At 34.4% G+C, this 11543-nt stretch overlaps 1 protein-coding gene across 1 annotated transcript; it reads right to left on the bottom strand.

Moving 5' to 3' along the window:
* Positions 1 to 6416: 6416 nt before the first annotated feature.
* LOC122027609 (uncharacterized protein At2g23090-like) lies at positions 6417 to 9850 on the bottom strand. The gene is made up of 3 exons (XM_042586600.1): positions 9633 to 9850; positions 9445 to 9485; positions 6417 to 6817 (listed from the first exon to the last, which is right to left on the bottom strand). The coding sequence occupies exons 1-3, from the start codon at positions 9703 to 9705 to the stop codon at positions 6698 to 6700; spliced, it is 234 nt and encodes a 77-aa protein (XP_042442534.1). The 5' UTR covers positions 9706 to 9850; the 3' UTR covers positions 6417 to 6697.
* Between the last annotated feature and the right edge of the window lie 1693 nt (positions 9851 to 11543).

The raw sequence follows: 11543 nt of genomic DNA, 5'->3' as shown, positions 1-11543 counted from the left end.
CAGCAGGCAAGAAATTCTCTTGCTATGTAGTCTTTTCTGGGCCACAAGCTGGGGTATATGCTACTTGGGAGGAAACAAATATGGCCATACAAGGCTTAGAACATCCTTTCTTCAAAGGGTATTATTCACTTGAAGAAGCCTTTAATGCTGCCAGGACTCAACTTGGTGCTAATTTCTTTATTAGCACTTTATTAAAAACAACAACTATGGTGCCAACTAGCTCACAATCAGAAGAAACTCCTACATATGCACAAATTACTGAAGGAACTCATGGGTCTCCTTCCTCTTCCACAACATTAGAAGAAAAGAAACCACAACGGGCCAATTATCTAACACTGGCCCAGTTAAAAGAACAAGCTGCTACAACTTTTGCTCAAAGAACATCTGCAGCCCATATATTGGGCCTGCCCAACACTATACCTGAGGATATCAATTCCTACGTTCGGAACCTAGCAGAACAATCTACACTACAGACATTTTTTGAATTATGTGAAGCATTAAAGGCCTTCCACAAAAATCCCCCTCCTGGGCTAACTATTACCTATGAAGCAGAATTTGGCCCAAAACTTAAATGTCAGAAAATTGGGCCAACCTGTGAAGACTCTGCTAAATACGGATGTCCATGCCAGTTGCTATATTCCTTCCGAAAAGCCAACTTAGACTATGAAAGGTATAAAGCAATTTCATACAAAGGAAGGCTTATTACTCCTTTTCTTCTGATGGACTATGGACTACTATACAAAGTCTGGATACATGATCCAGATTCTGTTAAAGATTTTCCTAAAAAGCTTGGTACTATTATTTCTCTGGCCCTCGAAGAAGAGGAAACGTTTGTTGTATGTACTTTTGACAGCTCTCCACCGGAATGGCTTAACCTTAATATTGAACCAGCCAAACATCTGGTTAAGCTAGATATCAATGAAGTCGGGGGTATCCAAACAGAACTTGAAGATTACCCATCTGACCCCGATCTCCATTGGGAAGCTCTTCCTACTATTGAAGATCAATTAAAGCATTGGAGAGCATCAGTACAAGGAACTAATTGGGCTTGGGATCGCTTGACAGATCCAGATAATTACTTCCTAATAGGAGAAACTTATACTGAGAAGATCTATTGGCCAAAAGATATGGGGACTAGATTCCTCCCTTTCTCCTTCAAAACACAGCATACGACATTGCTTCAACATTATAAAAGAAAAACTGAAAGATACTGTCAGAAGAGACTAGCCAGCTCTGTTCTCTCTGCTAGAGCATATAGAGCAGCACTCAACAGAAGTATGCAGTCAGACTTAGCCGGAAGTTCACAAACTCCCTCTCTGGATCTTACCAGTGACAATAATCTCGACAACTTAATGGAGACTTAATAACGTCATCCATGACGTCCTCTCCCATAAACACAACACTACGAGAACATCTACCAAAAACGTCATGAAACGTCATTCATGACGTTTTTTCTGCCACCTAGCCATTATGTCCACCCACCTAAAAAGAAGCCATCTGTCCTCTCAACTAAACCCTTCTTTTGCCAGGCCCCCTTTCTATTTCTTAGAGCTTTCCACTTGTCCTTCGCCAAGCTTTCTCTTTCCAGGCCCCTCTCTTTCTCTGCTTTCCTTCTCCTCCAAGAAAAGCTCTCTCCTCCTCCTATAAAAAGACCCCAAAACTCTCTTGCTGAGGCATCCACTTCCCCCACTGCACTCACTACTGTCCATACTCTTCCGCTGTTCTTCAAGTTTGCGCAAGTGTGTTTGTAAGTTCTCTCTGTTAAGTTATGTAAAAATTCGGTACTTTTATGTAATATATGTTGTCTTCTATGTAAGCTATCTTTATGTAAAAATTTTATGTAACTCTCTGTAAAAATTCTCTATTAAATAAGATCTATGCTTGTTGCTTGTTTTATACTGATAATCTAAGTTTCTGTCTCTCTCGTCTTGGTTCTTTTCCTCAGTCCTTGTCTTAGTAACCGATAGGTGAACAGTAACTGTATCAGGAATAACCAAAATCATATAAGACCTGTGCGGGCTAAGTAAGAAGGGTAGCAACCCAAAAACTTACGCATAAGCCGGGGCACTGATTGAAAGGTGAGGTCCTGAACAGGTGAGGCTCCCTGGAAAACAAACAAGAAAAGAAAGCAGTTTAGTTAAAAAAAAAAAAAAAAAAAAGAGTAAAAATTTAAAAAGTCAATATATTTAACCATACCATCACGGTATTGTGACTATCTACTTTATTTCTGCACTTCACTATTACTGTATTTTTCTTTTACTATTTACTGTTTACTATTTACTATTTTACTATTTACTATTTACTGTTTACTATTTACTGTTAATTATTACTGTGTTACAATTACTGTTTACTGTCAAGTTATTTTGGTTTACTGTTAATCTACTTCTGTTATTATTTACTGTTAATCTACTTTATTTCTGTTTTAAAAAAAAAAAAAAAAAATTTACTGTTTACTATTAACTATTACTGTTTTATAATTACTGTTTACTGTCAAGTTATTTTTGTTTACTGTATATCTACTTCTGTTATTATTTACTGTTAATCTACTTTATTTCTGTTTAAAAAAAATATATATATATAAATTTTGGTATTAACTATTACTATTAAATTTAATAAAAAAATATAAATTTTGGTATATATATATATATATATATATATATATATATATATATATATATATATATATATATATATATATATATCAAAGAGGATCTTAATCGTGCCTGTGATCCTCTGAATATACATATGTATTAACTCACGAATTAAATACTATTAAATTCAAACTCGGCTCAACTACGAAATCAGACAGGGTGAGGTAAGACATGACACAGTTCGCGGCTTTTATTGAACTCAGTAGGTAATTTTATAAAATTACTAAAGTATGTAGGTAAATTAGAAAATGGTGAAATCATGTATGTTATACTAATACCTTTACTACTGTACACAGTTCGCGGTTTTTATTGAACTCAGTAGGTAATTTTATAAAATTACTAAAGTATGTAGGTAAGTTAGAAAATGGTGAAATCATGTATGCTATACCAATTTTATCTTTATTTCTGTTCTCAGTCGAATTGATATTTTTTATAAGTGGAATTATTTTTTTATCAGTCGATTTAGATCAAAATTAATTCATCAATCGATTTCAGGATCTAAAGATCTTAGAATTATATAAAATCAGTTTCTATATATTTCATATGCATATCTTCAAATATTAATTTAACCTAAATATATTGAGAACAATTAATTTTTGAATATGAAAATATAATTGAAAAATTAATTCATATTCAAAAAATCATTACTTGTATATTGAGTCAAATTGATATTTTATGACATGAATGTAATCATTAGAATCAAATAAACATATAGAAACTGATTTCATATCAATCAAAGATAGTTTGCCTATCAAATGATTTTTTCCAAAATAGATTTTTTAAAAATTAATTTCAAAATTCATCGTAAACAATAATATTTTTTAAAAAATAATTCGTGTTTAAACGAACAATGCATTCAATATATTGTCTCTCAAATTGATATTTGAGTGCATTTATATAATCAGGAGAACTAGATGAATACATAGAGATTTAGTTTCATATTATTCCGAGGTCTCTAAGTTCATCAACCAATTTTGGATAATTTTGGCCGAAAACGGTTGATGGACCTAGAAACCTCTGAATGACATAAAATTAATTTCTATGTATTCGTTTAGTTCTTCTAATTGTAAAAATATTCTCAAACATCAATTTGACCTAATATATTAATAGCAATAATTTTTTGAACCTAAAAATATGTTCGAAAAACTAATTCATGTTCAAAAACTCATTGCTCTCAATATATCGGGTCAAATTGATATTTAAGGGCATGGATATAATCAAAAGAACTAAAGGAACATATAAGATTGATTTCATGTCATTCCGAGGTCTCTAGGTCCATCAGTCGATTTTGACATAAATAGACTGATGAATGAATTTTTCGAAAATCGATTCGATTGAAAAAAAAAAATCAGTCGAATCAATTTCTGATGGATTTTTCAAACAGTTTGAAAATCAATTCGACTGAATATTTTCCAGTCGAATCGATTTTCAGAAAATTCATCCATCAGCCGATTTTAGACAAAATTGGTTGATGGACTGGTTGATAGACCTATAGACCTCGGAATAACATGAAATCAATTTCTATGAGTTTGTCTAGTTCTCGTGATTGTAAAAATACCCTCAAATATCAATTTGACCTGATATATTTAGAGCAATGATAGTTTGATCACGAATATATTTGAAAAACTAATTCGTGTTTAAAAAATCACTGCTCTCAATATATTATGTCAAATTAATGTTTGAGAGCATGGATATAATCATAAGAACTATAAGAACTCATAGGACATGGTTTCACTTCATTCCGAGTTCTCTATGTCCATCAATTGATTTTAAGTTCATTTGGTCAAAATCGGATGATGAACCTAGAGAACTAAAAAAACTAATTCATGTTCAAAAAATTATTGTGGGTACAGGTTAATTATATCTGTACCCTTAAATATCAATTTGATTCAATATATTGAAAGCAATGATTTTTTGAACATGAATTAGCTTTTCAAGTTCTCTAGGTCCATCAACCGATTTTGACCAAATGAATCTAAAATCAATTGATGGATATAGAGAGCTCGGAATTAAGTGAAATAATGCCCTATGAGTTTTCTAGTTCTTATGATTATATCCATACTATGAAACATCAATTTGACTTAATATATTGAGAGCAGTTATTTTTTAAACACGAATTAGTTTTTCAAATATATTCGTGATAAAAAAATCATTGCTCTAAATATATTAGGTCAAATTGACATTTGAAGAATTTTTACAATCAGGAGAACTAGACAAACACATATGAATTGATTTCATATCATTTCGAGGTCTCTAGGTTCATCAACCCATTTATTAGCTAGCTTTGTCTAAAATCGATTGATGGATGGATTTTCCAAAAATCAATTCAATTGGAAAATATTCAGTTGGATCGATTTTCCAAACTGTTTGAAAAATCCATCAGAAATTGATTTGATTAATCTTTTTTCCAATCGAATCGATTTTCGAAAAATCCATCCATTAGCCGATTTCGGTCAAAATTAACTAATGGACGGGCTGATAGACCTAGAGATCTCGAAAATGACATGAAATCAATTTTATGCGTTCATCTAGTTCTCTTGGTTATATCTATGTCCTCAAATATCAATTTGACTTAATATATTGAGAGCGATGATTTTTTTAACACGAATTAGTTTTTCGAATACATTTCCAGGTTCAAAAACTTATTGCTATCAATATATTGGGTCAAATTGATGTTTGAGGACATTTTTACAATTATAAAAACTAGACGAATACATATGAATTAATTTTATATCATTCTGAGATCTCTAGTTCTATCAATCGTTTTTGGCTAAAATTATTCGAACCGATTGATGGACCTAGAGACCTTGGAATAATATGAAACTATGTCTCTATATATTCCTCTAGTTATCTTGATTATATAAATATCTTCTAATATTAATTTGACACAATATATTAAACGCAATGTTCGTTTGAACACGAATTAATTTTTTAAAAAAATATTACGATTCACGATGGATTTCAAAATCAATTTTAAAAAATATCTATTTTAGTAAAAATTGTTTGATAGACAAATGATCTATGATTGTCATGAAATTAGTTTCTATATGTTCGTCTAATTCTCATGATTATATCCATACCTTCAAATATAAATTTGACTTAATATATTAAGAGCAATATTTTTTTTGAACATGAATTAATTTTTTGAACTTATTTTCATGTTAAAAAAATCATTGCTCTCAATATATCAGATCAAATTGATATTTAAAGGCATAAATATAATCAGAAGAATTAGATGAACACATAGGAACTGGTTTAATATACTTCCGAGATCTTTAGGTCTCAAAACCAATTGATCAACTAATTTCAATCTAAATCAACCGATGAAAAAAATTATTCGACTCATAAAAAATATCGATTCGATTGGAAATAATAACCGGGATAAAATTAGTATAACATACATGATTTTATCATTTTCCAACTTACATAGTTTAGTAATTTTAAAAAATTACCTACATTCAGTAAAAAGCCGCACATATCCCTGAAAACTACAGTCAATTCTACACGTGAGTCATTGCGCTTCGTCAATTTAAGTAGTGAGTGAAATACTGTCTATCTTAAAATTAATCAGATGGTAAAATCGGGATACCTGATTAAAAAAAGTTCATGCAACTTATTTCATAACGATATTGGTCTACATTTTTGTTGTATGGCCCACAAGAGAATGTTTGCGAGCCAAGTATGCTGACATGAAAATGATTGCATGGGCTGCAGAATAAAGATGAAATTGCTTGACATTAAAGAAATTTCTCAACGACAGAGCACTGAATGAAATTGCCCAGGATTACTATATCTCATAGTTCACCGATAACACAGTAACAAAGTATAGAACATAAATCTTCTACCGGTATCACAATAACATAGCTGGGAGTACAATAATGACATTAGTCCCAGAAGCATGTTCAACACACCAGAGGCATAAGTTTAACATAAAATTCCAGATATAAAAGTAGACCAAATTAAAGCTGGCACACTCGTATCGTCATACATTAACAGTTGACACATCTAATTGGACTACAAAGACATGCTTCTCCTATAGTCTGGCACTAGTTCTTAAGGTGGGGGAAGCACTGATAGACATCATTCTTGGGATGCCTTGCTTCTGCATGTTCTCGACATTTGACCTCTGTCGTAGTACATATAAAAGTTTGCATGCATACCTTGCACTGGATTCACATTAAGAATCACAGTTAGTGAATGAACATGACTAAGAAAAGCATCATTAGGACTGTAGATTTCTAGATAAATGGTGGATTCTGCAATAAGAGAACTACCATAAAAGCAGCTAAGAATTAAGGAGCTATTATTTGCATAAAGTTCAATCAAGAGATTGAATTCGTATGGTAGATCTGACAAACACGAATTGATGTGGGGAAAATGATGGCAAATCACTAAAGTGGTTTATAAATTTACATTAGATGATCAGATGCTAACCATTGTTAATGCTTTTCATGCAATAGCTTCTAAGTATCTTTGAACAATTACAAGAATAGAAACTGACATTTTAAACAATCAATGTAAACTTTCTTAATCCAATATCCAAACAATTAAGCATGGTGCACTAAATCCATAACACATTCCTACTTGCCCCCAAAGCTACGGTGCACGGAAGGGTGTCAAATTGTCACCCAGACACCCGTGGTTCGATTCCCAGCTATGGCGCATTTATAGGGATTTTTCTTCCAAACGAGATGCGTAACCACATGATGCTAGACTTCTAAGCCGTCTGCCACGAGCACTTCCCGATTTATCCTAGCGGCCGGAGGAAAACTTTTGTGGAGCCAAGCTAGTCGTCCCGGGTTCGGTGTTATTGGTTCAACATAACACATTCCTACCTAAATAATATATATGACTGGTTGACAGCACAGTACTGCAAGAAGCAGTAAAGAGTGTCTTTTGAATGCTAAAAATTCCAATCCAGTAGTCACAATACATAGAGAATAGAGCTTTTAGTCAAAAAATGGGTAGGAGTGAATAATGAAGGGCTTATTTAGGTTGAAGAGTTTAAGAGGAGGGCAGGAGTTCTCTTCCATTCCATTTATCAGCTTTATAATGAACTTTATAACTCCCCCTTCGCCCTCCAATCCTTTCAACTCACCTATACTTCCATCTCTGATGCACAAAAGTTCCCATTGGACTTATCATATAATTGAAGAAGCCATTACATGCAAAATCAGATAGCTCAAAAGAAAATAGGATGGTACTGACTGCTATTCTGCTAAGAGGAATGACTTTTTTGGCATCTTCTAAATGCATTGTTCAACCTATAATCCTATAAATCTGTCAAAAGAAGGTTTGGAATGCTGCTAGAATGAATAAACTTCTTTTGTTGGTAAAAGATAATTAGAAGAAGAAGAAAAAATGGTTTGTACTACAATTTCTCTGGTTTCTTTGTAATGCTATCTTCAATGTGCCAAAAATTTCCTATTTCTTTTTGATGTCTACAGATCAGAGGTTATCTTCTTTAGTGTCTACCAAAGAAAACGTTGCTATCCATTATCAATACAGTTTCCCAATTCTGAGGAAGCAAGCAGATGGAGCATAGATGTGGATTCATAGGTGACCTATAATATAAATGATCATCATGGCAAAAGTTAAACATATAAAACTAAAATTCATCTAAGAGGGATAACAAAATGCAAACAAGAAGTTCTTATAGTGATGAACAGACAACATATGTGCATAAAAGGATCGAAATCTGACATGTAAGTTTGCTAATCTTCCTTAAAAACATAAACATCATTGCATTCATAATAATTATCGCATCCCTAGCTCTCTCTCTATACCAAATTGTTTTTTTTTTTGAAAAAAAAATGATATAGATGGAAGCCTCTGAGCCTCCATCCTCAAATATTTTGACAAAGTCAGATCTCGAACCAAAACCTCACCAACCACATCCTAAAGCATTTACCAGCTGTCCTTGTTGGCCCATTCACCGAGTTCATCATAAATGAACTGTGAGCTGCTTCTTTGTCAAGATAACTCACAGACCACAAACATGTTGCAACTCAAAGTAAATCATTATCCAAGTGAACCGGTTTTGTTTTTTTTTAAAAAAAAAGTTGTTGTCCAAGAAAGAAATATGAAGATCAAAGCAAAGCATATTGCGTCTTTCCTAATTGTAATGGATATAAAATTATTTGGAAAAATCTATTGTTTTTGGTCGGCCTACCAAACACCAATGCATTGGTACATCAGATCCTGTGGAAATGAAGAATACTTCTACCACTTTTATTTAAATAGGTTGACCAATGGTGAGCCATATAAATGAAAGTTTTGTGATAGTTAACTAAGTCAAAGTTTCATGAGGAAATGCAAACGATACGACAGAATGGGTATGCACAAACAACGCAAAGAACTTGAAGCTAAATATTTCAACAGGGAAGATTGTTTCACTGAACTCAAATTGAAACAGTCAGAGAATTAGCTAGCCGTATGTATCACATCTAGTTTGGCTCCAATGAAATCTCATATTTCCATTGGCCTAGTAATATTAAACTCAATTAAATCACTTTCAATGCATTTATTGGAATTCCCTGTCTGCCTCTACCCCTCCCGCCTTCCACTCACTCTAATCGATGGAAGAAAAGGAGAGAGCAAAAAACCCTATATTTCCTGACCAACTATCCATCCAAACACGTACCCCACTCAAAATTTAATTCACTTCACACCCAAATCCATAAAATTGCCTTCAATTAGACTCAAATGGTCGGTAGTCCACGCAGAAATTGAACAAGAAATTAACTATACAAAGACAAGAAAAAAAGGAAGGTAAAATAAGGAAAGCGCCAACCTGGATGTTCATGGCCTTTTTGTTCGTTTCTAGCTGACTCCCTGCAAACAAAAACAACGAAAAGCAAAAACGATCAATCGGCCGGGGAGAAACAGTATGAGACTTTACAAAGCCATGAGAAAAAGTTTTTTTTTCCTCCAATAACACACAAAAGCATGTGATTCCAAGAGATAAACAAGAGGAGATACCCTTGGCCGATTTGTTCTTCTCCATGTTTCTCTCCCGCGCCATCTTCGACTTCTGGCCATTGCCGCCTCCCATCGCCCCTTTTTCTACGGACGGAACGAAACCGATCTACCGGAGGCAGAGATCAACAGCGGAAGAAGGGCTAAAGCAAGGAGGAAAAGAGGGCAAGCAAGGGACGAGCGAGAGCTAGGAAACAAGCGGACGGAATGGAAGAACGCGGTGCCGGTGAGATGTGAGGGAGGAACGTGTCGCATCGACGGTTCCGATTGCCAACAAATGGATCTGCACGAATCTAAATGAACTCCAATTCACAATAAATATTTATTTATTTATTTTGGGTCAATCAATTTGCGATATGTTGATCCGATGGCTTTTAATGGAGCCAACAACCATAAGGCCACCAAAAGATAAAAGAGAGCTTGCGCCGTTGCGCGTGAAGTCCATTCAATTCAATGACAAGTGGAAGAAGCCACCGTTCCCTCCATCATCCTTTTTGCCTCTGTCCAGTTACGTAAAGAGACATTGTCTCATAAGTCGGCAACAGATTGAAATCAAAGCTAGAGTTTTGGATCGATTCTTGGTTGGCTTTAGATCAGAGGTATTTCTAATCAAGATTTAGAAGAAAGCGAATGAAATAGTATAGGATCGAAACTTTAATTTTAAATTTTTTGTCATAATGAAAATTTAGGTTTGATCGTCTGATATTTTCTATATCAACACATAGAAGTTGTGGCGAGTTATGTCAACGGCACCAAGCTACGGCTTGGTCCATTGGCCCCTGGTGCATTGGAGAAGTCGATCATGAGGAGTGAAAAATGAGTGCTGATGAGACTAGCTTCATCAAATCTTCGTCAGAGGGCGACTCCAGTCGTAAGAGTGTCAGTGTGTTCCTAGTGACGTAGTAAATTTTTTATTTCAGATAAAGATGTGAATTTTATGTTTTAAGGTGGTTCTATGTTTTTTGCCGGTAGTTGTGATGGTATTTCAAGGCACAACTGAAGGGCAAAAGGAAGGCAGATGCTACCTGTTGTTTGTGAATGTTAGCATGGATGAGTCTCCTTACTTGAGGAAGATTGACCTCAAGATTTACTAGGAGTACAAGGAGCTTAATAAGGTCTTGGATAACATGTTCAAATGATTTTTCTTAGGTAAGCAAGCATAATTTAATTGTTGCTATCATATGTATTTGTATTTCTCAATAATTAGTTTTGCAAATTATTGATTCTCAAATCTCTTGCAAGAGAAGTATCAAGAAAAGGAGGCTGCAATAGATGTGAATATACCATCACTTACAAAGACATAGATAATGACTTTATATTTGCCTTTATTGGGTTTTATCTGCTGAGGATAAAACTCTATCCATGGCTAATAACTATCGGAAGGCTCCTTCAAAGATTAGAAGGCGACTTCGTACTGTTCATCGAAAACATCTTCTAGCGATGGAAGACGTCTTCCACAAGGAAACTCAACCCAAAGTTGATATCTTCGCGTAGGTGATTCTCAGACTGACTGGAGTTGAGCTTACCTAAACCCAACTTCGACCTTCTCCTCGAGCAGACTTTCTTCCCAACTTCTTGTCCTTCGAACGTCGTGCACATCCTTCTCGTCCACCAGTATACTCTTCCGCAACATCTCGTCCCTCATATGTACTGAGCTCGTTAGTTTCTTTCCCATGCCATCTTTCTCGCTAGCTGTGTATTCCTCTTTACTTCTTGTGTTCCAAGCTCCTACATAGGGAAGTAGACAAGTTGAGCCGAGCCGAGCTTTAAGGTGTTCAAGCTTGTTTGATAAGGTAACCAAGCCGAACTGAGCCGAGCTTAAAATGAACCAAGATTTTGAAATGAGTGTTCAAGCTTAGCTTGGTTTATTTTTCATGAGCTTGTTTGAAACTTAGCTTGAGCTTGGTTTGAGCT

The sequence above is a fragment of the Zingiber officinale genome, chromosome 10A, assembly GCF_018446385.1.
Source record: "Zingiber officinale cultivar Zhangliang chromosome 10A, Zo_v1.1, whole genome shotgun sequence".
NCBI classification, from domain to species: domain Eukaryota; kingdom Viridiplantae; phylum Streptophyta; class Magnoliopsida; order Zingiberales; family Zingiberaceae; genus Zingiber; species Zingiber officinale.
Note: the sequence above shows the minus strand (reverse complement) of the source record. Positions and strands in the feature narration are given on the sequence as shown.